A 27,051-nucleotide genomic window follows, 5' to 3' on the forward strand; every position below is an offset into this window, starting at 1 on the left:
GATGGAGTGACAGGAAACGGGTGATAGGACAAGAAAGGGGGCTCATATCCCAGTGTCGCCACTGACAAAAATGGAGATCACTGGGCTGAGATTTTTAAAGATTTTATTTATTTACCTTAGAGCGAAAGAGTGAGAGAGAGAATGTGCATAAGCAGGGGAGGGGCAGAGGGAAAGGGAGAGAGAAACTCAAGCAGACTCTACACTCACGGCAGAGCCTGACATGGGGCTCGATCCCTCGACCCTGAGATCATGACCTGAGCCGAAACCAAGAGTCTAATGCTTAATCGACTGAGCCACCCAGGCACCTCCCTGCCCCCTGTTTTTGGGGAACTAAACTCTATGTCCAATGTGAAGCTTGAATTCATGACATGAGGTCCAGAGTCGCATGTTCTACTGACCGAGCAGCCAGGTGCCTCCTGAGGCTTTTTTTTTTTTTTTTTTTTACTAAATTATTTCATTTGGCTGTTATAGCAGCCTACAAGTGGGGGACGGCCCCAGGCTGCAGACAAGGGGAGCAGCACTCAGACAGACTCCAGAGGAGCAAGGGCCCACAGCGCTGCAGACAGGATGTGGGGGAGCTGCCCCTGCAGCTGAGGCCACTGAACTCCCTCACGCCATGGTTTGCCTACGGGTACACAGGGTCACTGGGGCGAGACCGAAAGGCCCTAGCCCCCACCAAAACTAGCCTCGACCTTTCTGGGTGCCTCCGGTTCCCTCTGCGAAGGGTCCGGGAGGCTGCAGAGCCCCCGTCTGCCGCCTGCTGCCGGGCTCCACTTCGGGCACAAGCTGCTTCCTCTGGGTCAGCTCGTAGAGGTGTGGTTACGCCAAGGCTGTTTTCTCAGCCAGGTGGAAGGGTGGGGGACAGAAATAGAGGCGTGCTGGTAGCGGCGGACGCCCAGATACCTCTGTCCTGAGAGGCCCGAGAGCCAGCGGCCTGGAGGGAGGGAGCTGGCCCGGCCGCTGGAAGGGGGCACGCGGCTGGGCTCTAGGAGCAGACACACCGGTTTGCCCCGGCCGAGGGGCGGCCGGTTCTTCCGCTCACTGATTCTCCCCTGCAAGCTTGGGCAGCCTCATGTCACATGGGGCAATGGTTGGGAGCTGAACTGTGAAGCTGAGCAGCTGGGAGTCAAGTGTCACCTCTGCCTGTGACCCCAGGCAAATGATCTATCTAACCTCTGTGCCTCAACCCCCTCCTATGCAAAACTGGGTCCAAGAGCAGACACTACACCCCATGGGGCTGCTGTCAGGCATCATGAGACGAGAGGTGGTGAGCGCTCGGGGACGCACATTTCAGCCAACCCTTAGCGAGACTGCTGGGATGCACCCCGATCCTGGATTAAAGATGGGGAAATGAGGCCACTGCAGCGCCAGGCTACTAAGGGTGGTTTCCTGGCCCCGGGACCACATCTTCCCAGTGTGCAGGAGGAGCATCTGTATTTTTTTTTTTTTTTAAGATTTTATTTATTTATTTGACAGAGTGAGATCACAAGTAGGCAGAGAGGCAAGTAAAGAGAGAGAGGAGGAAGCAGACTCCCCGCCAAGCAGAGAGCCCGATGCAGGACTCGATTCCAAGAACCCAAAATCATGACCTGAGCTGAAGGCAGAGGCCCAACCCACTGAGCAACCCAGGCGCCCGGGCATCTGTATTTTTAACAACCTTCCAGGGGACTCTGATGAGGAGCAAGTTGGCCCCCGCCCCTTGGTGGGAGGGGACAAAAGAGGGGGGCAGGGCCCTGGTACCTTGAGGATGGAGTTGTCCTGACGAGTGTTCTTCGTGTCATATCCCTCCAGCAGGCAGCAACGCACTGTGGAGCCTGAGCCTGCGAATTCCGCCAGGTTCAAGTCGGCAAAGCCCAGCTAGGAGGGACAGAGAGAGTGTGGGAGACTGTGGGAGATGTGGGTGCCCAGCAAGTGGCACAAGAGTTCACTTGGAGGGGGGGGCGGGAGGCAGATCCCCCGGGCCCACCCCACAGCCCAGACTGAGTATTGCATAATGGCACCCAAGGACAGAGGCTGGTCTGGAGCTCACATCCCCGAGCCACACAAAGCACCCTTTGTGCAACGTCCCAGCGTGCACTGGGGCAGCGCCTGAGATGAAAGGACATTGTTGTCTGTGACACAGAGGCATTGTTCCCTGGGAAACAAGGCTGTGCTGTGGGAGCCGCCAGGCCAGCGGGCAGCGGGGGAGGGAAAGCCCGTGGGAACTCGGTGTGGGGGTTGGGGGCGGGCAGGAGGGCCTCACGGAGGTTGGAGTGAGGGGCTTGTAGGAACACCTGGCTGCTCCTGGGATGCAGACAGAGGCACCAGGGTTGCAGAGGGAAGTGGTAGCACATTCGAGAACAGGGTATAGGAGCTGGGAAAGCCTTCGAAAGAAGCCAGGTCTCCAGACCTTGGAGAGGAAACTGAGTTGAGGTGGGAGGTTGCTGGGATTAGGACAACCAAACCAACAGGTGGCATTTATTGAGCACCTACTACATGCAAGTCTCTACTGCAGAGTTTAGGCGCACACAAGCCAGAATCAGAGACATGGCAGGTTCAAATCCCAGCCCTGCCATCGAGTCAGAGGGACCCCCATTTGGCAGGGAAGGAAACTAAGGTTCCAGTGGGGAAGTGATTTGCCCAGGGCCCCACACAGCCCAAGACCAGGCCCAACCAGTGTCCAGACCAGCTGCCCTCTGGGCCCCAGCTTCCTTCCCTGGAGAGTGGAGGCAGGGCCTGTCATGGGTGTTTGCTCACAGGACAGAAGGGAAGGGCCTGCAGGTCTGGTAAGTACCCGCTGGATGGAGGTGGGAGGCCGCAGCTGTCTGCGCCTATGTGACTTCACGGGAGGAGAAATTTCCACTCTGGCAGCACCTTCCACAGCCCAGTCCTGGCCACCCTGCCCTGTTTCTGGAGAGGGCCACCAGCGCCCGGGCCGGGGCAGAGCAGATGGCCCAGAACACAGAGCTTCCTGAGCTCCAGTCAGTGGGAAAGGACACACCTTCCACGCAGGGCAAGGTGAGGCAAAGGCATTTCCCCTCTGGGTAGACTGAGTTCACCGCCTGCTGCCAGGCCGCCTCCCAGGGGCCACAGAAGGTGGGCAGTGTGTCCCCACCAAGAAGGGGGTCTAGGGCAGAGCGGGCTCATTCAGAGCCAGAGGCAACCCCTGCAGAACCACGTTCTCCCACTGGTCCCCATGGGTGCCGAGCAGACGGCAACAACACAGATGGGCCACAGCAGGGGACCAGCTGGGTGCCCACCACCCAGCCGCACAGGGGGGCATGGCCACAGTTAGAAAGCAAAAGGGATCTATGAAAACGTGCCCACGGCATACTGGCAAGTGAAAAACCACATTGCAGAATCTGTTTAGAACAAGTCCCTTTTGTGTATGTAAGAAGCCTACTGTCTGTGCACACACAAGTCCACACACGGGGTGCTCATTTTCCGTTCTTCCAAACCGCAAGCGCGTGGGTTTGACTCGCTGCTCTGTGCATACGTCATAATCTTCTTTTCCTTAAAAGGTCTGGGAAGACCTTAACGAATCCAAGGATGGGATCTGGGGAGGAAGGCTGCAGAGGAGGGTGTGGAAACTGCCCCTTCCACTCTGAACTTCTGTACCGTTTGTGTTACAACAAGCCCAGGGTAGCTTTGTACTAAATGCAAAGACTATCCATAAAGATATTTCTAAGAAAGAATACATCTGCAGAGCTGAGTGCCTCCTGTTTGGTGCAGAGAGGGGCTGAAGCTCTTCTCCCACACCTAGTCTATCTCACTATCCCTTCCCAGCCCCACTCACCTTGGAATAAGCCTTCCCGCCTTTCAGCTCCTGCAGAGAGAGACAGAAGCAGCAGCGTAACTACAGAACCCACGGGACCTCACGTGTCTCCCCAGCACCTCCGCCCCGAATCTCACTGCTGGGGATAAGTCAAGCCAAGGAGCGGAGGGGCTCACTCCCTGCCCTCTGGAGGGGACAGGTCAGGGGATGGGGCTAAAGCCACTGGACTGGTGGCCTCACACCCCCAAGCCCTAGCCCCCAAGCCTCACCTTGCGCACCGACACGCGGAAGATGCAGGGGTCCAGCAGGCCGGTGGCAGGGTTGGCGCTCATCTTACACACGAAGGTGAACCTCTTCCGCCACCGCACGCAGTTCTCCTGCACCTCCTCCCTGCAGGGCAGGCAGACAGGGGAACACAAGCGGGCAGGTGAACACAGGTATCAGCGGCAGGACCGGCCTTTAGGGAGGAGACAGAGGAGCGCAGCAGAGCTCTCGCTTTTTACTTTGTATCACAAAGTGACTGTATTTTCATAAAAAGGACATGCTTGTGTAGTGTTGTAAAAACAACAACAAAAAAGTAATAAAAAAGTGAAAAAAACACAAGGTAGGGGTGAGGTCAGGCAGAGGGGAGGGCACTCCTTGCCCCCGCTTCCAGCACTGCCCTCTCACCCTTGTTCTGTGGCTTTGGGGGCTCCTTCCTCTGCCATTACCTCCCTGGCCCCTGGCCATTCAACAGACCCTCACAACAGTCTTCCCAAACTGGCCCCAGAGCCCATTTTACAGATGAAAAGTGAGGGAAGCTGCTCAATGCCGCCCAGTCAGGAAACAGCTGTCCTTCCGCTCAGGGCTGCCTGGCTACGGAGACCCCTTCTATACCACGGACAACAACAACAAGGTTAACAGTAACAGTAACACCGTCTAAGGCTCATATCCCACTTGCCCTGTGCCAGACAGCATTCACGGCACTTTGGCGGCACTGCTCCAAGGGCCAGAGACCCACAGTCACGCCAATCCTTCCAACAACCGTCTGGAACAGCTACTGTCATTAGGCCAATCCCACATTCGCAGACACCGGGAGCTGGGGCCAAGACGCTGGCCCGAGGCCCACTGCATGCACAGCATAACAGGGACTCGAACCCGAGCCGTGGGCTCCCAGTGCCGCATGCTTCACTCTCACCATACCAGCCCGAGATACCAACTTGGGGTCCTCAGCTTCCCGGATGGTAAGTGGGGAGCTGGTCTTCAGCCCAAGTTCCTTCTGCACCTGGGTGGGGGAGGGTATTACCACACTGAAAAATTCAGCACCCCCGTAACAGGGCCATGCTTTGTGCCCTGGGAGTGACTGGAGCCTGTCCCAGCTGCTCAGCAGGATCTGGGGTGGCAGCGACAAGTTCCACAGCCCCGTGCGGCCCCCAGTCCTCCCACGGCCCGCCTGGCAGAGCCTGTGCTCAGGAAGGGGTGGCCGCAGAAGGGAAGGGACAGCGCAGAGATGTTATCTCCTGCCCCATCATCCCATCTAACAGGAATGGCCGTGCTGGACAGCTGAGGAAGTGACCACTCCACACCCCGGGGACCCCGGGGTCACAGGTTAACTGCCAGACTGGGGCCTGAGGGGAGGGGCTCAGCACAAATGCGGCAGCGTCTGAACACGGGCGTGTTCACTTCGCACACAACCCTGATGGCAGGCTCTGGGCCACCCTCTCCCACAGCTGAGGGCACTGAGGCTCCAAGAGATGACCCCAGACCACACCCCCAGAGACTGACAATGCAGGATCTGAAACCAGGACTGTCCCACTCCAGTCCGAGCGTTCAGCTATCCCCCTGGTTCTCAGGCCCAGGAGCCTGGAGAAGCCCGGCAGGCAGGATGCACCGGGGATTCCGGGCCTGAGACTCGCACCCGTGTCTCCAAGGGCCAAGTACAAGTCAGGCTCCGAGCTTGCAGGGGACTTGATTCACAGATTAACACTGACAGTTATCCCTGTGATGACTCAGTGTCACCAGGAGAGCGAGGAGGGAAAGGGTGAGTCAGATTAGGTGACTGGCCACAGGGAGGTGACATTCAAGCTCAAAGGGGAACGAAGAGAGGGGCGTAGCCGGTGGGGGAGACAGTTCCAGGCAGAGGAAACGGCGTGAGGGAGGAACAAATATGCTTTTGCTTTCCTTGGCCTTGCCCCCCCCCCCCCCCCCCCGCGCTGAGCCTCTACGAGGAGCCCCCTCCTGACTGCACGCGAGGCTCCTCTCACATCCTGCCAGGGCTGTGACAAGGGGCAGCAGGACGCGAGTCAGGCAGACTTGGGCTCCCAGCCCTCACATCCCTGAATGACTCAACCAGGGCCTGACTCTCCACCCTCATGGGTAACACAGGTACACCACCCACTCATTTGTGGGCCTCTGGGAGCATCCGCAAGCCCCACAAAAGGCCCAGCCTGGGGAGTCTGTGAGACGTGTCTCATCTGGTGAAGACACGGGGGACCCCAGCAACTCCCTGCAGCCCCAAGACTGAGAACAAGCAGAAAATGTGAGGGCCAGAGATGAGAGGGAGAGAGAGAGGGCCCAGCCTCCACCAGACAGGGACTGGGACCCTGTCAAAAGCAGTGGTCACGGGAGGAGCCACAGCCCTGGGCCGGGAGCATCACCTGACCCAACCTTGCTGGTTCCACCCATCATTCAAACATGTGCCAGGTGCTGTTCTATGCACGGGGACCCCGGCAGTGACCAACTTACACTGTGGTGGGAGGAAAAAAAAATGAGGTCAAGCAAACAAGAAAAAGTAGTGCAAGGAGAGAACTAGAAATCTCTCTCCTGGTGGATACTCTGATCAGGTACGTAGAAAATCACAACGAATCCACTAAAAACTATCAGAATACAAGAGCTTGGCAAGGTTTCAGGATACAAGATCAATATACAAAAATCAAGTATTTCTACATCCTAGTGAACATCCACAATGAAGAAAATAATTCCATTCACAACAGCATCAAGAAGAATAGATGGAATTACATTTAACAAAAGAAGTACAAAATATATATATTCTGGAAAACTAGGAAAATTACTGAAAGAAATTTAAGAAGATCTAAATAAATAGAAAGACATCACACAGTCATGTTTCCGAAGATCAAATGCTGGCAGGACAATGCTCCCAAATTGATCTAAAAATTCAACACAATCTCAGCGGGCTTCTTTGCAGAAATTTGACACATTTAACTTAAACCTTGGAAATTTAAGAGACCAGAATAGTCAAAGCATCTAGAAAAAGTAGAAAAGAACATAATTAAAGGATTCACATGTCTTTGACTACAAAACTCCTACAAAGCTTCCATAATCAAGGAAGTATGGTTCTGGCATAAGGACAGACACAGAAGCCACCGGAATGGCATTGAGTTCAGAAATAAACCTTCGCATTAATGGTCAATTGATTCTCAGAAGGGTGGGGGGGCCTTTTTAACAAAAGTTGCTAGGACAATGAGATACTCACATGAAAAATAATGAAGTAGGACCCATTTCTAATACCATATATAGTAACTAACTCAACAGAGATCTAAGAGCTAAAACTACAAAATCCTGAGGAAAAAAATACAGGATAACTCTTTGTGCTCTGGGATTAGGCAACAGTTTCTCAGATATGATGCCAAAAGAACAGGTGACAAGAGAAAAAACAGAAATAATGGACTTGATCAAAATTAACCTTTTTTGTGGCTCACAAAGCACCCATCAAGGGAGGGAGAAGACAGCCCACAGATGAAGGAAAATATTTGCAGACCCCACATATAACAAGGGACTTGTCCCTAACAATATATAAAGGGCACTTAGAACTGACCAGTAAAAGACAACCCAATTTAAAAATGGGCAAATGACCAAATGCGAACACATACTTCTCCAAGGAAGATGCACAAGTGGCCAGTAAGCACAGGAGATGCCCAGCGTCACTGGCCATCAGGGAAACACAAATCAAAACTATGATGAGTGACCCTTTCACATGCACTAGGAAGGCTATAATCAAGACTGATCATAACAAGAGTTGGCAAGGAGAAACTGGAGCCCTCACACACTGCTGGTCAGAGTGTAAGGGGGTGTGGCCCCTTCGGAAAATCGCCCGGGCACTTCCTAGAAAAGTTAAACACAGTCACCTTAGGACTCAGCAATTCTACTCCTAGCTGTACATCCAAGAGAAATGAAAGGTAAGTCCACAGTCTTCGTAACAGCTGAAAAGTGAAAGCAACTTGAATGGCCATCCACCGGTGAATGCCTCCACACACGACGGGGTACGTAGGATTCAGCAGTCAAAAGAAACAAAGCACGGATACCCCGTACAATGTGGCTCAACCTTGAAAGATGCTCAGTGAGAGAAGCCAGTCACAAAACCACGTACTGTGTGATCCCACCTACATGAAACGTCCAGAATGAGCAAATCCCTAAGAGTCAAAAAGACTGGTGACTGCCAGGGGCTGGGGGAGTCCAAAGGAAATGCGGAGTGGCTGCTGATGGGTATGGGGTCTCTTTGGGGTGATGAAAATATGCTACCAACTCTGTGCACAGACTAAAAACCAGTGAACTGTATGCTTTAAATAGGTGAAAAACTAAACAACATGGTAGGTGGGATAAAGAGAGAAACATGGAGAAAACAGAGGGGAAGGTGGGTCAGGATTGCTGAGAAGAGATAAGAAGGTGAGGGCTGCTACTTCTGGCAGATGGCTGGGTAAAGCCCGAAGGTAGTGACATCTGAGCAGGGCCAGCATGAGGAGCGAGGAGCGAAGACATAAAAAACTAGGGAGAGCTGTCCAGATGCATAAACGGCAAATGCAAAGGCCCTGAGGTAGAAACATGCTTGGCGAAAGTGGCCTGGAGGCAAGTGGCTGAATGGGACTGGGGAGGAAAGCAGAGGGGATGTGGTTGGGGAGGGGGCAGGGGGTTAGGCATCATGCAGGACCTCAGGGGCCATGGTGAGGTCTTTGAATCGAATTCTGATGGTGGCTCTCTCTTGCCTCAATGGCTTGAGGCAGAGACAGAGAGCAACCCCAGAGTCGGTGGGTGGAAGGGAAAAAAGAGGAGAAACATTTCCCGAGCAGCCATAAGACCAAGCCTAAATGGGGGACCTGGGGGGCGGCCATGGCTTCCACGGGGACCCTCAGATCTCCACCCACCCCCTCCACTCAACTCAGCCCAGGAGCTGGAAGCAGCTGCTGGAGACCTGAGGAGGAAGCTCACAGTGTTGGGCGTGTTGAAACACCCAGAGGAATTAGGATTAGTGTCTGGGAACAAAAGCTGATATATGGGATTGTAGGCTCTCTCCCTTCCCCTTTGTGAGTCTGCCCTGGGAACGAGGGCCAGGAAGCCCGAGGCCCTCTCTGGGTTCCTGTGGGCCTGCCAGGCCCGGCCACACAGTGCCCTCCCAGGCTCAGGTAACAGGCGCCTTCCTCTCCCTCCACAGGAAGATGGGCCGGGACAGGGCTCTGGGGATCAGCACTAGGCCGCCCCGTTGTTTCCACAGGGCTCTAAACACACTATTAAGCACCACCACTCCCACGGGAAGAGGCTCACAGCCCCACCCTGGCCCAGCCCCAGAGGTCACGGCAAGGGCAAAACAAACACCTCGGCAGAGGCCCCCTCCCGAAGGCCTACTGTGTGCCACCCGGCACTCCTCAACCCTGCCAGTTGGCTGTTACCGGGCCTGCCTCACCGGTGACGGGGGTGAGGCTCCGAAAGGCTGAGTGACTCTCCCACATGCTGCGAGGCCCAGAGGCCAGCCTGCACCCTGAGCCCCCGGCCCGGAACCTGAGATGATGGCCAAGCCCAGCCCCGGCCCCACAGCCGCCTCTGCAGAGAGGGAGGCCCAGGCTCAGGACAGGGGCAAAGGAGGGAAAGCAACACCGGCACGGGGCAGGGGAGGGGTGCTCATAAGAAGTGCAGGGTGGCTCAGTGGGTTAAGCCTCTGCCTTCGGCTCAGGTCATGATCTCAGGGTCCTGGGATCGAGCCCCGCATCGGGCTCTCTGCTCAGCAGGGAGCTTGCTTCCCCCTCTCCCTCTGCCTGCCTCTCCGCCTGCTTGCGATCTCTCTCTCTGTCAAATAAATAAGTAAAATCTTTAAAAAAAAAAAAAAAAAAAGTGGAAGAGAAAGGATGCCAAGCAGGAGGCCATGAGCCCCAGAGAGGGAGCTGGCCAGGCCGGGTCTGTGGGAACCTTAAGAGCTGGACTCCCTTGTGAACCTTTTACTGAGTCCTTGGTGCAGGTACTGCTGAGGCCCTGGGGATATGACCTGTGAACCAAACAGAAATCCCCGCCTTCCAGGAGCTTAGTCTGGCAAACCGAGGCGCACACACATCTCACGGGGGTGAGTGCCCTGGAGGGCCGGGTCGGGGGTGCATAAGGGAAGGAGACCAGGGAAGGTGACATCTGAGCAAGGAGCTGAAGCAGGTGAGGCAGGGACCCATGCCCTGGGGGAGCAGCAGCCCTGCCGGCCAGTGTAGAAGGAGCAGGACAAGCAGGGGGTTGCTGGGAGGGAAGCAGGAGAGGGGATCTTGGCCGCAAGCTTCCAAACCGTAGTGAGGTGCCAGCAGTGACGGGCGCCCACGTGTGCTCAGGTAGGTAGGGAAGCACAGCAGAGACCAGGGGAGGAGGAGTTTTCTCTTCCTTTTGAACTGAATGATCAGTGTGGCTTCTTTTAAAAGCATGACTTGGGGCACGTGTGGAGATGAGCGCCGGGTTGTTATACGCAACTAATGAAATCGTTGAACACGACATCAAAAACTAATGATGTACTGTATGTGGGCTAATTGAACAGAATAAAAATAAAAAAATAAAATTAAATGTAAAAAAGCATGACTGGGGGAGAAACGAACTCCTCTGGGAGGGCTCAGCGTTGCCATGAGGTCCGAGGCCACAAAGCCACCATAGGGAATGACCCCCAGGAATAGCAGTGGCTTCGTGCAAGACCCCTTAAGGGTGACTAGGACTGCGAAAGCCAAGTGCCACCTCACACCACTGTGACCTTGGGGCACTGTGGGTGCAGGGGACAGGGACCCGGCCTGGGGTCCATGTCCATCTGCAATGACAGGAAGCACAGTGAGTGCCTGTCTCAGAAAAACAGGCAGTGTGGAAGAATTAAAACCAATGAGTATTTATGAATAAAAATCATAAATAAGACATTTGTTAAGAAAACACAGAACTGGGTGTCCCCACTGTTTGCCCTGCCGATGTGGCTCAGGATGGGCTGGAAAACAGAACCGTCTAGATGGCGCAGCCAAGTCCAGAGAGGAGGCCATCCAGAGCGCTAGAGCCCGGGCTCCCAGGCAAGGGGCTTGTTCCTTGGCACTCTGGCATGAGGGGACAGTGGTCAAAGGAAGGAGGGAGCTCACAGCAGGTGTGGCTAGGGTGATGAGGGACACCAGGGCCCATCTTCTTCATTTCTGTCCAAGAATCATTTCTATAATCAAAATTTAAATTGAGGGGCACCTGGGTGGCTCAGTGGGTTGCCTTCGGCTCAGGGCATGATCTCAGGGTCCTTGGATTGAGCCCCACATCGGGTTCTCTGCTTCCCCTCCACCTTTCTCTGCCTGCCTCTCTGCCTGCTTGTGATCTCTCTCTCTGTCAAATAAATAAATAAAATCTTTTTAAAAATTTTTAAATTGAAAAATGAATAAAAGGAGTGAGGTTTGAAGGGCTGGTCAAAAGCCAGAAGGGGTATGACTCTTCATCTCCCTGATTCAAGGCCTGGGCCCAGACCCTCCCACAGGACTACGTGCTCCTGCCTGGGGTTTCAAGCATGAGCCCCCAGCTCCATACTGCCAGGGACAGGTAATTAGAGAGACTGCGTTTTCAGGGGAGTTTTGTTTTTAGCTTTAAGATATACAATTAGACGTCCGAATCCCAGGGAGGCGTGGGGAGCCCTCCACCCACCGCAGCCCACGGTGGCCAGCCCAGTGGCAGAATTCAGTTATTTCTGGGCTGTCCTAAAATAGGGCAGAGCACCACAGGAGGCTGCTGTCCTCAGCCCAGCAGAACTCCCTCGCAGCACCCCTGGCCCCAAATCCCAACCAAGGCCTCTATTACGCATCCACAGAGACTTACTGTGGGTGCCGGCTTGGTGTGGCGCCTGGGTGGGTGTGGGGACGCAGCAGGGGCCGACCTTGCAGAGGAGGCCCCAATTGAGTGGGGGAGACAGACACTTCTCACGTGACTAATAACTGCCACCAGCCTCCGAGAGGTCAGAAAGGGTTCTGAGCTGATCTGGAGGGGGTGGGCAGTGACACTGGAGCTGGGACCCCGAGATTGAGGTTGGCCAGGTAAAGATTAGAGGAGATGTCCCAGGCAATGGGAACAGCCCAAGAAGACCCCAAGAGAAGGAGGGGCTCCCGGGAAGAGGTGAGAGAAGGCCAGTGTATTAATTAATTGGTAGTAAAAGCAGGTCCTCTTCATTTAGCTTGTGCTATAGGATACGTGTTTCATATATGTGACCAACTGAACTCTACCACAATCCTATGAGGTATGTGCCATTATCGCATTCCCATTTTACAGATGAAGAAACTGAGATCTAGAGAAGACAGGATAGGCCCCAAGTCACAGAATGGGGTTGGATGCTGACATCAAGGCCATGACACAATGGCCTGACACCAAGGCCACACCTTCAGTTCTTCCCTGTGTCAGTTCCCCTTAAAAGCAGGAAGGGTAAGTGGGCACACCTGGGAGGAGGGAAATGCTTCTTTCCAGACCCCAGCCTCAAAGGCTGTGAAGGGTGGCAGGTCAGGTTGACATAAGCCACCATCCTCAGCCTCTCACAATGAGAGGCTGGTCAGAAATTCATGATTCCCAGCAGGAGCGACCCCAGAGTCCAGACTCCCCGGTTCCCCAAGGCCGGCCCACAGCCACATCCCCAGCCCCCGGCCCGGGCCAGCCTTACCACCCAGGAAGTGTGAAAAGATCCCAGAGCCTTAGCAACCCCAGGGTCTCCGTCACTCAGGTGACAAGGGGTTCCCAAGTGGGAGCCACCTCCTGGCCATAGGCTGCGAAGCCCACAGGGTCCTTGCAGACAGGAACAAAAGAGGCCATTTGGTGCCTCTCTCTGGAGCTGGAGCAAAGATGCAGCACGGCCTGCAGTCATCAGAGGAACAGAAAGTTTTAGAAGAAGGGAGCCCGGGGTATCAGTGGGGCAGCCCCTGGACTGGTTCCCCTGGGTGCAGAACCCTGCGCCCACCATCAGCCTTCACCCTCCCAGCCGGATGGCCTCGTCTGCACGCCTGCCTCGCTACCACCACTGCCCAGCATAGAGCCCTGGTCTGGCAGGGAGCAGCTCGGCCGTGGCCATAAGCAAGGCCCAGGAGAACAGGGCTTCTCAGACTCAAGGGAACACTGAAAACCCTCAGCTCAACACACGGATTCCCAGGCGCTACCACAACTAGACTACAGGTCAGGGGGTCTCTCTCAATATTAGCGCTACTGACATTCAGAGACGGAGATTCTTAGGGTCCTGGGGGGAACTCTGTGTGCTGCAGGATATCCAGCAGCATCCTGCCAGTAGCGTAACACCAGCTGTAACGACCAAAAATGCCTTTAGACACTGCCAACTGTCCCACCAGGGGACAAAGTCACCCCCATTAAGAATCACTGCTGCAGGCCTTGGGCCAAACTCGACAGGGGGCTGGATCTCACGACCCTGAGATCACAACCTGAGCCGAAATCAAGAGTGGGACGTTTAACTGACTGAGCCACCAGGCACCCCATGAGCCGAACTTCTTAAACAAGCTAACGTGGGATTCTGATGCAGGAAGTGGGCCTCCAGCTAAAAGAGGGGCATACCTAGGAGCACTGAGGAGGATCCCAGGGACCTCCCAGCCCTAGCTGGGCTCCTGGGTGCCTGAGAGGGCTGGTCCCTGGATTCTTCCCATCCGGCCCCTGCAGTGACAGGGAACCAGAGTGAGGCTGCATCACTAAGTCCCTCCCAGCGGGTCCAGCAGCCCCAGGGGGTAGGGGGGCTGTCACGGAGCCCAGGAGCCCAGCCAGTGCCTCCCCAGCCACGCCCACTCCATGATCTCAAGTCCTTGGCTGGGATCCTGGGGGAGCGAGCGGTCGGTCACAGTGATGCAGCCAAGGTTCCGGGCTGATGAAACACAGCCCAGGCCGGGAGAGGCAAGAGTCTAATAAGGAAACAATTTAAATCGACAACATCTGCCTGTGCTTCCCCGAACAGAAGAGTGTACAGCCGCCTGGGGAGGGGCCCGCCCCGGGGACCGGCCAAGGCGTCCATCCAGGGGCCATGGGGCGGTGGAGCTTCCATCCCAGCGACGTGGCCAACGTGGCAGCCCAGCAACATCTGGCTCCTGCCAGGAATCCAGGGCTGCGCAAGGGAAGCAGCTTGCGGCAGTTCTAACACAGGCAGCCGCTCTTCCTGCAACAGGATGAGGCAGCAGTCAGCTCCTAGAGGCCAGCCAGCCTGCTGACACCGGAGTGCTCGGGGAGGTGGTGGGAGGGATGTCACCAGACACCTCAAGACCCCTCCCCTGCTCCCCTGCTCCTGGCCCCGGGAGTAAAGGCTGGCATCAGCGAGTGACCCACGGAAGTCCAGACTGGACAGCCCGCTGGGGGCTGCAGCAACTCCAGATTGAAAAAGGAGTAGGGGGCCAGCTAATCACTCAGGCTTGGTGGGGAAGCATTAGGGTCAGGGGTAAGGACTCAGGAGTCAGGCACAGCTGAGTTGTAATCCTGCTGCTCACCAGCCCCAAAGCTTGAGCTGGATCAAAAAGCCACAGCAGCCAGGGGCCAACTTCCCCGTTTACAGACACAGGCACACAGCCTCCCTGCTTGGCCTTCTGTATCCAGTCAGGCCACAGGGGCGGCTTCCCCACCACTTGGGGAGACCTGTGGATGCTTTTCCCATCTGACGATAATGGGCCACTCCCTCTTGCTCTTATAGCCCAAGAGGAGTTCAAGCCATTGAAAGGATCCAAAGTAAACCTCTAGCTTTGACCAAGTGCTGGTCCAATCCCACGCACCTGGACAAAGATGCCCTCTGTACCCAGTGTCGCTCAGCAGAGCTCCTGTTTCCTAGGCATCCTGACCCATATGTCAGGAATTAACTCTCTGTAAGCATGACCACCGCCTACTTCTCAGATGAGCAAACTCTCAAGAAGTCCACTGGTCAAACAGGACATGCTGATCTGTCCTCCCAAGCCCTACCTCAGGAGCCCACCCTGAGAGGGCACTCACGTTGAATGGGGGATGTGGCTGCAACCATCAGAAGTAATTCAGAGGGTCCAGCAGGAAGCCAGGCACACCAGGCCCCTAACGGAGCCTCCCCTTCCCCACCCCAGACCATATATCTGGATGTTTCCCCCAGCCTTGAACCTTGCTGGGATATCCCAGGAGGTAGACCGGCAGGTGGCCCAGGCAGGCATGTCCAGGCCGCTCCTGGCTGACTCACATCTGAGTGGCGTTTGAATCCTCCAAGAAAGGAAAGAGACAGGCAGGTGGGAGGGAATCCCATCCTCAGAGGCCTGTGAATGGCTGGTCGTAAGCAAGTCCGGGAGATGTCCCTATCCTCTGAGTCCCTACCCAACCCCATCAGGCCTTTCCAGAAAGTACCCTTCCCCCAACTACTGCAGCCAGACAAATCACTTCCTCTTCTGGGCCTGGGTCCTAGGTATGGTGAAAACAGAACAAGGCTTCTGTGTCTCAGAGCACAGAGCTCCGAGAGGCGGGGCCCTTGTCTCACTCACTGCTGCTTCTGAGTCCCGAGGAGGGCACCTGGCACAGAGTAAATACTCAGGAAGTGTCTAATGACTAAATCAGTGACCTTCACAGCCCTGTTCCCAACAAGGGCTACCACAGACCTTCTTACAATGCTGCTTCCCAGGGCACCTGGGTGGCTCAGTGGATTAAAGCCTCTGCCTTCGGCTCAGGTCATGCATGGTCTCAGGGTCCTGGGATCGAGCCCCGCATCAGGCTCTCTGTGCAGCGGGGAGCCTGCTCCCTCCTCTCTCTCTGCCTCTCTGCCTACTTGTGATCTCTGTCTGTCAAATCAATAAATAAAATCTTAAAAAAAAAAAAATGCTCCTTCCCCCTTTAGGAAAGGGGCCTTTGGCTGTGGTTGGGTCATGTCCTCTGCAGTGTCCAAGGGGTCAAGGGTGATTGCCACCTCTGGATCCATCCCTAGGTGTTCCCACTGCCCCACACATGGCTCCCTGGTCTTCTCTGAGGTGACTCAGGGATGCTCAGCGAACAGTCATTCAGAGTCACATCTCCTCACAGACTCAGATGCCTTTTTCCAGCCATCTTCAGCATCTCCCCAAGATTCCAACCACAGGACAAAGGACTCAGGGTCAGGTGGGACCATGAGGCCCTGACTCACCAATCCCTACCTTCTCCTCAACACCTGATTCTCTTGCAGACTCATGCAGACCCTAGCCAATCACTGCCTCTGTCATTCACTAGCGCCACACACATTTACCAAGCATTTACTGTACGGAGTCCAACCCTGAGGAGGACCCTGGAGAGACATCCAGAATAAGCCTGGGCCTCAGTCTTGTCTGCAGCCAAAATGCATGTGGCCATTCTCATTCAGGTCCATGTGATTCCTCTTTAGCCAACTCAAAACCTTTAGGAGGTGCTGGAGCCTTCTCTTGGCATTCAGGGAGAGTACCCAGTCAGTCATTCCCAAAGAGAGGCGTCAGGGCCAGAGCAGGCGGGAGAAGCCAAGGCCTCCCCTCCCCCATGGTGCTCAGAACTCCTCTGAGAGCGGATGCAGCTAACGGTCCCCCCCCCCGCAACCCGCTCACGGGCCCAGGTCAGGGACTACGGCTGTCTTGGTCATTGCTGGGCCCAGTGCACAGTGCAAGGCCAGGGCAGCAGCCTTGCTCTAATTACAAATGTTTGCTGACTGGGTGAGCCACAGGAAGAGAGAAGAGAAACAATTAAAAGGAGAGACAGAGGAACATGGACCTTTCCCTTCTGCTCCTGCCCTTGGATTCCCTCCATTAACTGTTCTGGATTAATACTGGTCACAGCCAGTCTTCGTTGAGCATTTACTCTGTGCCACGGGCTATGCTGGATATACAACCGGCATTAGTCCACTTAATCCAAACACCAAGCAGCTTACCACCCCATTTCACAGATGAGGAAAAGCAAGGCTCAGAGAGATCCTGTGGTCTGGCAGCCGCAGGAGCCCATCCTCCCTCTGAACTGCCAAGCCCCCACAGGCCAGCAGCCCCTGCTGGGGTTTTGCAAGCAGCAGAAGGAAAATCTGCAGCCAGAGAAGACCGTTGGCAGCCGCCAAGATGAGTTACAGCCTCGTAAACGGGAGCGATGCTTATCAGGTCAGGACAGCTCAAGACTGCCCCACCGGCAAGTGCCTGGAAAGACAGGACCGCCTCCAGACTTCCAGGCAGCCAAGAAAGCACCTCATTTTTGTCTAGAGGTGCCCAGCACTCCCAGAGGCGTGGATGTCTCACGGCTGTTGCTGACACACGTGTGCACATGCTGTCAGCGTTCAGCTCACAGATTCTCAGAACAGCCCCCTATAACCAGCCCCCAAGAAGCAGGACAGGCCCCAGAAGCCCCTTGCAGGCATGACTGCCACCCCAACAAAGAGATCATCACCCTGACTCATATTAGGGTGGATTTTTTGGTTTTGTTTTAAGATTTTATTTATTAGACAGAGAGAAACGCAGCAAGAGAGGGAACACAAGCAGGGGGAGTGGGAGAAGGAGAAGCAGACTTCCCACCGAGCAGGGAGCCTGATGCAGGACCTGAACCCAGGACCCTAGGATCCTGACCTGAGCCGAAGGCAGATGCTTAACGACTGAGTCCCCCAGGCACCCCAAGGGAGGGTTTTTTGAATCACACTGCTTTTGAACTTTCTACCAACAACAGCACACAGCTCGCTCTTGTCTGCTTCCTTCCCTCCACATTGTTCGTGACGCCCATCCTGGTTGTGAGTCGCAGCGGCTTGTTCATTCTCACTGCAGAGGAGGCTCAAGCCCTGTTCGGAACCATTCCATGATGACAGCTGACAGCCACCTCCCCTTCTGCAAACCGTAGCCCCAAGTGGACAACCCCATGGCTGCCCTTGGTGGTACTAAAATACAAATCTGACTCTTCTGGGTGCCTGGGTGGCTCAGTGGGTTAAAGCCACTGCCTTCGGCTCAGGTCATGATTCCAGGGTCCTGGGATCGAGCCCCACATACCTCTCTGCCTACTTGTGATCTTTCTGTCAAATAAATAAATAAAAATCTTAAAAAAAAAAAAAAATCTGACTCTTCTGTGGCTCCCCCCTCGGAAAGGTCCAAACCCCTCCCCGTGGCCTGCTGCCACTTCAGGAACCCCCCCCTCCACCCCAGGCGGCTGGCTCCTCCCCACTCAGCACATCTGCCCTTGCCCTCCCTCTGCCCCAGGCTGCTCTTCTCTCCACCACCTGCCCCCTCCTCCCTGGGACCAAACCCAGCACCGTTTCCCGGGGAGGGGCTCTGTGATGGCAGGGCTTTGCCCCCAGGAGCCCCCACGCCTCCCCCACCCCCACAGAAGGTGTTCAGGAAATTGTGCCCTGCAGGACTGGGAGCCGCAGGTGTGCTCTGCCCCCACATGTCTGCTCTCAGATAGGAAGCGGTGGCAGGAGAGGATGCCAGCCTGCCTTCCCCGAGCCCTCCCCAGCACAGCACCATGCACTTTCTCCCTACTCAGCAAGTTTGCTCTGCTTTCAGCTGCCAGGTGCGTGGCCCTGTGCCGAACAGGTAGCCCTCTCACCGTCACAAGAGCACCCCCACACCATCTGATGGAGGAAGAAGCCAAGACTGAGAAGACAAGGCCTCTGGCCACTGTCAGAGAGCCAGCAAGCAGCCGCCAAGGCCCGACAGCAGAGCCCGGGCTGGGCCCCAGCCCCCTCGTCCTCCCCATCCCACCAGGAGCATCCTCAGCTCCCACAGAGGCGCCACCCCACACAGCCCATCGGTGCCCCCAGCTGCCTCTCAGTCACGGCCTCTGAGCCCACGGCGGGGCCCAGCTGCCTGGTGTGCGGGTGAAGGCTGCTCCTGACACGGGCTGATAGCTCTGGCCCCGGGGCAGGGAGGGGCCGGACCCAAGCAGCTGGCGGTGACCGGCACACGATCCAGCGCCACCAGTGCCCACGCTGGTTCAGTGCCAAGGGAGAAAAGTCCCAGCCCCGTGCAGGCACCACTGGCAGCAGGAAGCTCCAGATCTAAGAGGCAACAGAGGCCACTCCTGCCCACAGTCTGGGACGGAGCTAAGAGGCAGGGAGAGACCGTAGTGTCCTGAGATGAGGGCCCACAGTGGAGAGAGAAGGCAAAAGAGTCCAGAGAAGGCTTCCTAGAAGAGGTGGCTCTTGGGCTGAGCAGGAGTTTAGCCGAGTGCAGCAGTGGGGGAAGGGGGTTTGTGGTCGAGGTAACAGCAGAAGCGAACAACTAGGAGAGTAAGGTGTGGTGGAAGCAAGGGGAGCACCGGGAGAAGCAGGGGCCTCCCACCCACTGAGGGGCCCCTGGCTTCCCCACCCACTCCCTGTCCCCACTCCCCTGACCGGGCGCTTCCACCTCAACTTAGGGGCTGTTGGCCTACCGGAATGGGTCCCCAAGCCAGCTGTGGAGAGGGTCCTTTCCCACAGGCAGATTTCACCCCACCTCCCAGCCCAGGCCCTCCTGGGGAGAGTGCCCCAGATCTCACGGGCTCAGAGCCAAGCACGCCAAGGTGGGGCAGGTTCAAAGCAGTGGGGGCAAGAAAAGCACCGAGACCCACTGGAGACCCTGTGCTCCAGCGTGCTAACAGTCCCCTTAGTCAGGAAGTGGCCTGGCCCATTCCCACCCCTCTGAAGGGCAGAGAGGCCCATGGAGGAAATGCCATCTCCCACAGCACCCCCGAGAATTATGAGAGAGAGAGACACAGCACCCCAGAGTCAGTCCTGGCCCACCGAGAAGCGCCAGCTGCCATGGGACAGGTCAGGGGTTGGAGGTAGGGGAGCTGAGGTGCACCACCCAGTCACCACTGTGACTCAGCCTAGGGCCGGGACGATGGACTGCAGTGTGTCCTGGGCTTCTAGCATGTCCCAGAAGTCAAGCTGGATGTTTGACAGGCATTATCTCACTGTGTCTTCCCAAGAACACTTCGAGGCAGGCACCACCAGCCCCGCTTGGTAGGATCTAAGGGACTAAGCTCCTTGCCCAAGGTCACCAGGCAGCAAGAGGCAGGACAGAACGTCCTTCCCAGCCCTATGTCTGGGGCAGGGCACCAGACTGACCAACTAGGCCCCAAGTCCTCAATTAGAGCCGCCTCACAAAGGTTGAACGAAACTGGCTCTAGGGGGCTGTTGGCTGGTGGCTCTCAGTTGACATCTGGGCAGGGTCAGGGGTCAGCAGCTCCAAGCCTGCATCCGGAGAGCTATTCTCTGCCCAAGGTGCCAAAAGAGGCTCAAAGTAGAAACCAAAGTTTTGCAAGCACAGCCCTAAACAGACACCACTACCAGGCGCAGACGGCCACAGTTTCAGGCCTCGTCAAGGCCACGACTGGCTCAGTGGGACCTACAGAGGGCAAGAGGTCCAGGAGATGACAGACTTTGGGTCACAGAGCCCATCTGAAACCATGGGAGCTGGTCTGGTGTGCCCACGACCAGAAGCACTTGCCAGACAAGGTGGAAAATGAAGAGGGACACGCCCCACTGCCCCCACCCCAGTCTCTTTCTGAGCAAATCTGATGTTTCTCGCCTGCTCAAACCACGCCGTGGCTGTCTGGCAGGATGAAGATAAACCCCCTCTGGCTGCCAGGGTGTTAGACCGCCCACCCCCAGCAACACCAGTGACCACACGGTCGCCCCATGGCAGCCACCAGACCGCACACACTGAGTCCTCAGGCTCCCGAGACACACGAGCAGACATTAGCAGCTGTCACAAGGCTCAGCACAGCTTCCCGAATGTGAGTCGGGACTTTTAGGTACTAAGCAAGCAGGGTTCAAGGGCACTCAGGGCGCTCAGACACCCGATATCACTGCTGCTGGGAAACCACGACCAAGCTCAACAGGAGGAACAGGCCTCGGGGAACAGCCTTGGCTCTGCAGAGCCAGATCACCTCAGGTCAGGTCTCGGCCACTGCCAAGCTGGCAGACGGGTGGCCGGGGGTGCCAGGGTGGCACCTGCCAAAGGTGTGGCTGGTGGGCGGCAAAGGCCAGGTCCAAGGAGCAGACATCAAGGCCAGGCCTGGGCTTGGCAGCTTTGGGCTTCACCACAGGCACCAGCAGCACAATCTGACCCCACAGGGACACAGCAGCTGGCCTGCTGCCCCCTGGCTACCTGGGGTGGCCCCTGTGGCTTGCCAGCAGGACTCTCTCCACAATTGCCTGCCTCCTTACACCCCCCAGGGACCAGGCAGGACCTGGTAAAACGAAGGCGGCAGACTATGGTGGAGATCCAAAGGTGTGTGGCGGGGTCAGGAGCCCAGAGCAGGTATCCCGTGGAGAAGGGAGCCACAAAGCCTCAGGGCCAAACACTGCCACGTGGCACTCTTGCCAGATACCTAATTTAAAAGAAACTGAAAGTCTAGATTTTTATTCTGCCAAAAACTATTAGGGCACTGTATTGGGCACCAAAATCCTGGCTACATTTCTGGGCGCCCTGTGAACTTCCATCTTCCAGCAGCCACTAAGCACTAGGTGTGGTGTCAGGCACATCAGGACCAGGAAACCCACCTACCCACTCTGCCTGCCAACCTTCCCTCCAGGCTGCCCGCTCTTCTCCCACTGCCTGTCACCTCGAAGCCGGGCTGGCAAAACCCACCCAGCCAACTCCAATTACCCCGACAGGGTGCTGGTCAGGCCCCCAGCCTCTTCCCCACTCAGCAGCCAAAACCCATCATCTGATGGGCAAACCAGGCCACGCTGCTCCCCTGCCCCTCAGCTGGGCTCCCAAGGCCAGGAGTCAGGCCTAGCCCCCCCACCTTCATCTGCACCAGTCTCTCCCTACCGCACAGGCCAAGGAGGTGCTCTCTGCCTGTCTTCTCCTGAAAGGACTTGCTAGAAGGTAAATCAACACCTCCCTCTCGCTCCCTCCCCTGGCACCACCAGCACGTGCATGGGCCAGGCCACAGGACCCGGGCCAGCTGGGCACAGAGACCTCTCAGGATGTTTGGGATTCTTCTTGCCTGAAGGATAGATTGGCTCAAGGCTGGAAGCCTACACCCAGCCTGCCCTGGAGAGACTTGTGCTGCCTCCTAACTCACCAGACTTGGCTGGGACCTCTGCATCCCTCCCAGGACCCCTGGGAAAGCCTCCCAGATGCCACTTGGATGCATCTGCCTGGAGGGCCTCTAAGCAGGGACCTTGGCAAATGCCCACTTGCCCCAGGCACAGCCCAGACCTGGCCCCAAATCCACAGGAATGATTTTAGCTTCATCCCCATCTATGGCCCTAGGGCCCCTTTCCCTCAGGATCTAGCTTGATGCCTCAAAAGTATCCAGATTTGGACTTTCCTGTACCACCCCACCCAATGAAAAGAACCTTCTTCAAAGGTCTGGGGACATCACACGGGGCTGTAGCCGCCTCCAGCCCTCTGCCACAGAGACAAGGCAGGACTTTGGAGCTGGGCCTGCCCAATTTAAATCACAACCCTGCCACTCCCCAGCTGAGTGAAATGGGCCCGTCACTTCAGCTCTCCTGAGCCCAATGTCCTCCTCAGCTCAAGGGGTGGTTCCAGGGTTCAACGGATCACACCTCCAAGGTGCTCAGCAGGTCCCGAGCATCCAGGAAGTGCACATAAAGGCAGTTTAAACCCTAATGATAAAAAGGCTATCTTCCCAATTACATTACGACCTGGGTGACTTCTGGCAGATGGCTTCACCCCTCTGGCTTCGGCACCTCCCCCATCCCCAAGGCCAAGAGGATTAATGGGCACACTGCTTGCTAAACACTGGCACAGAACATGGACCCTCGGAACACGGTAGCTGTGAGGATTATGGTTTGTAAGGAGGCCTCAGAAAGACAAGGCTGGGGAACAGCACGACATACCACCTGTTCTACCTGCTCAAATTGGGTCAGGCTGGAGCTGTGTACCCGGCTGTTGCCATGGCACCCAACACAAGGAAACACTCCAGCTAGGAAGGCGGGCACTGCAGGGGTGGGGCCTCAGGCCTACTTGACTCAGACAACACCCGTGCAGCCACCAGCAGTCCCTGGGCCATCCCAGAGATCCCTGGGGTTGGGAAGAGGACACTACTGGATCTGGGCCCAAGATCTAAGCAGGTGTCATCACCCCTGACTCTACCCCAACTCCAAAACAATGGGGCCTTGGCCATCAGGAGGGGTGGGCTGTGAGGCGAGGCTCCCTTCCAGGCCGCAGAACAGGATGGGCGGGATGGGCATGGAGGAGGTAGGAGCCCAGGAACCCCTATCTCCTGGGCAAAAGCCAAAGCAGCTCTAAAGCAGCCTCAGGTCCCAATGTCCCTGTCTGCTCCCTCCAGCCACACCTGCCCAGCAACGGACAGGTACCCAGAGCCCACTAAGTGCCTAGCCTGGGGGGCTCAGTGTCAGCTCCCCCCTCCACAGCCCTGTCAAGTTTCATCCAGGATGAGGGCTGCGAAAGGCTGTTTGGGCTCAGCTGGGATCAGGGAATCCATGGCCCCTTGCCAGGAAGGAAGAAGGGGAGGCAAAGAAATCCAGACTATGGGCCAAAACCTGGAACTTTCCAGACTTTCCCAGATGAGGGGGCAGGTTTAGGGCAATGGAAAGGCTGACAGGTAGGGTGACAGCAGCCCTAGTGCCTGGGAGGACACCTCAGTCTGGGGCTAAATATGTATTCCTCAGTGGGATCTAAGACCCTGTCCACCCCCAGCTCACGTGTAGGCCCTCTGTTGACTCTCACTGGTACCTGACAAGAAGTGGGAGGCCTGGGGCCTCAGGCCTGGACCTCTCTGCCATAGTAACCACAACTGCTGTGACAATTTGCCTGAACCAGACGTGGCACAGCCGTTATCAATTATCCTCACAACTCTAGGGGTGGGTATGATTTCTCCCATTTTACTGACAAGGAAATGAAGGCTCAGAGGTAGAACAGGGTAATGGTTAAAAGCACACCCTGAAGGAACTTGGGCTCTGCTGTATTAGCTCAGGCAAATCACTCCCTCCCTGAGCCTCAGTTTTCACCTCTGTAAAATGGGGATAATAATCCTACAGTTTCCCCCACACCCCCACCTCCACCCCACTCCATGGCATAGTCCAGCAATTAAGGAAAAAGTGCTAGTAAAATGGGAGCCCCACACCAACAATTGCTGGTTCTTGGAATCTGAGAAGTTAGGTAACTAGCCCAAGGTCACCAGTTAGTGAGTGGCCGACCCCAGACCCTAACTCTGAGCACACCCTTTCCCCAAAACCTTGGGCTGCTCTGTGGGTGGCCACGGGATCAGGATCACGGCCTTCCCAGGCAGCGGAGGACTGCCACCAGCCCCCACAGCAAAGGGCAGCCCTTCTCTGAATTCCTCAGATAAGCAATTCCCAGCGGTCTGGGGAGACTCTAGGCCTAAGTGGGCCCAAGCGCAGAGAAAAGGCACCCCACCCTGTCTGCACAGGAGATTTCTAAATCTGGGTTAGGCTCTATGCCTACCTCACCCCCCAACCAGACCCCCTTCCCCGCATCCTCCCAGACCACCAGATTCATCCAACAGGTCTCCAAATAGGCCAAGTTCAGTTGACAACTGCCTCCTGTGAGGTCCCTGGAAAGCCACTTACTTCCTCTTTCTGGGCCTCAATTTCCCCAGATCAGAACTGCAAGGCAGCTCCAGCTAACTGGGCCCACAAGGAGGCCTGAGGAGCAAAGGGACAGACTAGGTAAAGGAACCAGCACGTCCTAGGCACTGGGCCAGGCCCTGTACTGCACTCTATCTACAGAAACTTCTCCACAACTCTGACGGAGACCTGTATTGGGCCCAGAAAGTGACAGCGTTAAGACTCGAACCCCCATCTGTCAAACTCCCAGACACTCTCCCCCCCCCCACAAGCCCCAACTATATGACCCTAGATGGGCCCAGTCAGTGGTGCAGCTCGGGAACGCAGTCACCCTCAACAATGGGCTGGACAGCTGGACCTGCAGGACGGGGAAGAACCCATAAACCAAACTGGACTGAGCCTCTTTCAAAGAGGGTGGCAGCCTCCTCCACAAGGGCGTTTGCCATGCAAAGCAGCCCAGCCACAGCCAGGAGAGGACAGACACTCAGAGAGGACAGGCCAAAATCCAGCCACCTCCCTCCAGCCAGACCTGGAGTGCCTGGGAACCTGTGGCTGGCCCAGGCTCTAAATCATATGACAGCCCAAGCGGCCAGCTGGGTGCAAGGTGGCCTGGAGTACTCCTCCCGTCCCAGCCCCTCCAGGCACAAACCCTGGTGGGCTCTTTGTGCAAGTCTGAGGAATGGGCCAGTGTGCAGGACCCCCAAAAGGGCTGAAAGAATGAACCTCCAGCTATCCAGATGGTCACCTGCAGATGGGGGTGACCGGCACCCTGCCAGTTTCCTCAGGCCCAGACCTCCCAGATCACTGAGTCCCGCCTTGTGCAAACCTGCCCCAGACACACATAATCCCCAGGACTCTCTGGGCCCACAGGGGTGCTTCCACGTGCCAAGTGGCTAGATCTGGCTCATTACCACCCCCCCTCCCCTGCAGGCAGCTCCTACCCCAGCTCCTACCCCGACTGCCCCAGCTCCTACCTTGACGACAAGCTGACAAAATCCCCGCCATCCAGCAGCCGGACCTTGCAGAAGAGGACTCCGTTCACGAAGGGGACCGCAGTCAGCTCCTCCAGGGTGAAAGTGGTTTGGAATTTGAATTTCTTCTTCTTCATCAAGAAAGCCATGAGCAAGTTCCCTGAGTCTGAAGCCTCGAAGGCCAAAAAAGGGGGGGAAGCCAGAAATCCCCAGGATTCCTTTCCCTACACCACACCCCCTCCTCAAAACATCAGAGCCGGATCCCGCCCAGATGGTGGCGAAGGCGGCGGAGCAGGCGGGGATCTAAGTCCGGAGGGCCCAGGTCTGAGCGACCAGTCCAGTTCGCGGGCCGGCTGGCTTCACCGTCGAGGCGCCGGGGCTCGGAGTGGCTCGGAGCGACCGGGGGCTTCACCGGCATGTAAACAGCGGGGCATGGCCCAGGAGTCAGGGGCAGGGGCGGCGGGCAGCGCGCGAGAGGCTGCGCTGGCGGGCAGCATCCCGCACCGCGGTCTCCGGGGAGCTCTCGCCGCGCTACCGGGCGCGGCTGGCGGACCGGTGAGGCCGAGGGAGGCGGGCGGCCCCGCCCCCGCCCCGCTGGCGGCCGGGGGAGGCGCCCTCGGCGCGCACACGCCCCCGCACCTGGGCGCCCGGCGGCCCGCGCAGGTGAGTCCGGGGCGGCTAAGGGCCCCCAGGGGGAGACCGGGAGCTCTGGGGGCCTCTTCGGGAGGCGCGGCGAGGACACTCCGGGCCGGGAACGGCCGGCCACGGCCCCCTCCGGCCGGGCACCGGGCCCGGGCTGCCTGGGCGCCGCCTCCTCTTCAGTCCTGGGTCCCGCGCTGCGGGCCCCGGCAGAGCTGAGGCGCCTTTCCGGCCGGCCGGTGGCACCCGCCTCGCTCGCCGCCTCTGTCCAGCACCCCGCGAGCAGCAGCGCCGCCCCCTGTGCTCCGGACACGGCAGCCCGAGCCCGACGCTGTGCGGCGCCACTGGGAGAATGCTGAGGCCCAGAGCGGCCGCCCGCGGAGCCGCCGCCGAGCGCGGGAGGGGCGGGGCGCCGGTGGCCCAGCCTGCCCGCAATTGGGCGATCTGGCGGGGCGGGAACGGAGCGCGATTGGCGGACGGGGGCGCAGGGCGGGACTGCGGGAAGCAGAGGCGGCTCAGGGCGCTTGGATTGGTGCGCCGCGCGGCTGGACCCGCCTCCTCGGTCCGGACCGAGCAGAGGGAAAGGGAGAGGGGCCCCGAGAAGGCAGTGGGAGGTCGCGGGGCGGGAAGCCGGGGCTGGTCCGGCAAGGAGGAGGGCGCGAGCAGAAGAAAGGAGGAAACAATGAAGAGAAGAAACGATATGAACACCGGCTATAACGGCCCTCCAGCGTACCCCCAGACGTGAGCTCGTTAGCCACTAAATCAAAGCGAGAGGCAGTGAGTCCCATTTTTCCAAAAACACCCAGAGAGGTGGCCAGGACCAGACCAAGCAGGTCTTTCACTTGGGAATCTGTGGTTCTGAGCACAGAGAAGGAAGTGTCTGCGAAGGTTTCGCCGAGGTAGTGACTTGGAGAGCAGTTCATCACGCAATCTGTGCGAGACCCAGCTTCTCCCCCAAGCTGCTTTCCAAGCCTTTTGTTGTCGGTTAGCTTCTT

At 57.0% G+C, this 27,051-nt stretch overlaps 1 protein-coding gene across 1 annotated transcript in view; it reads right to left on the bottom strand.

Moving 5' to 3' along the window:
* The window catches only part of FAM102A (family with sequence similarity 102 member A), a 32,224-nt gene extending 6,314 nt beyond the window's left edge, over window positions 1-25,910 (bottom strand). The window contains exons 1-4 of the mRNA XM_032865952.1: window positions 25,421-25,910; window positions 4,024-4,144; window positions 3,776-3,805; window positions 1,741-1,857 (exon numbers count right to left, since the gene is read on the bottom strand). Coding sequence (XP_032721843.1) covers window positions 1,741-1,857; window positions 3,776-3,805; window positions 4,024-4,144; window positions 25,421-25,566 — 414 coding nt within the window. The 5' untranslated portion in view covers window positions 25,567-25,910. The remainder of the gene's footprint in view (window positions 1-1,740; window positions 1,858-3,775; window positions 3,806-4,023; window positions 4,145-25,420) is intronic.
* Between the last annotated feature and the right edge of the window lie 1,141 nt (window positions 25,911-27,051).

The sequence above is a fragment of the Lontra canadensis genome, unplaced genomic scaffold, assembly GCF_010015895.1.
Source record: "Lontra canadensis isolate GAN:19392208 unplaced genomic scaffold, GSC_riverotter_1.0 scaffold30, whole genome shotgun sequence".
In the NCBI taxonomy this organism is placed as follows: domain Eukaryota; kingdom Metazoa; phylum Chordata; class Mammalia; order Carnivora; family Mustelidae; genus Lontra; species Lontra canadensis.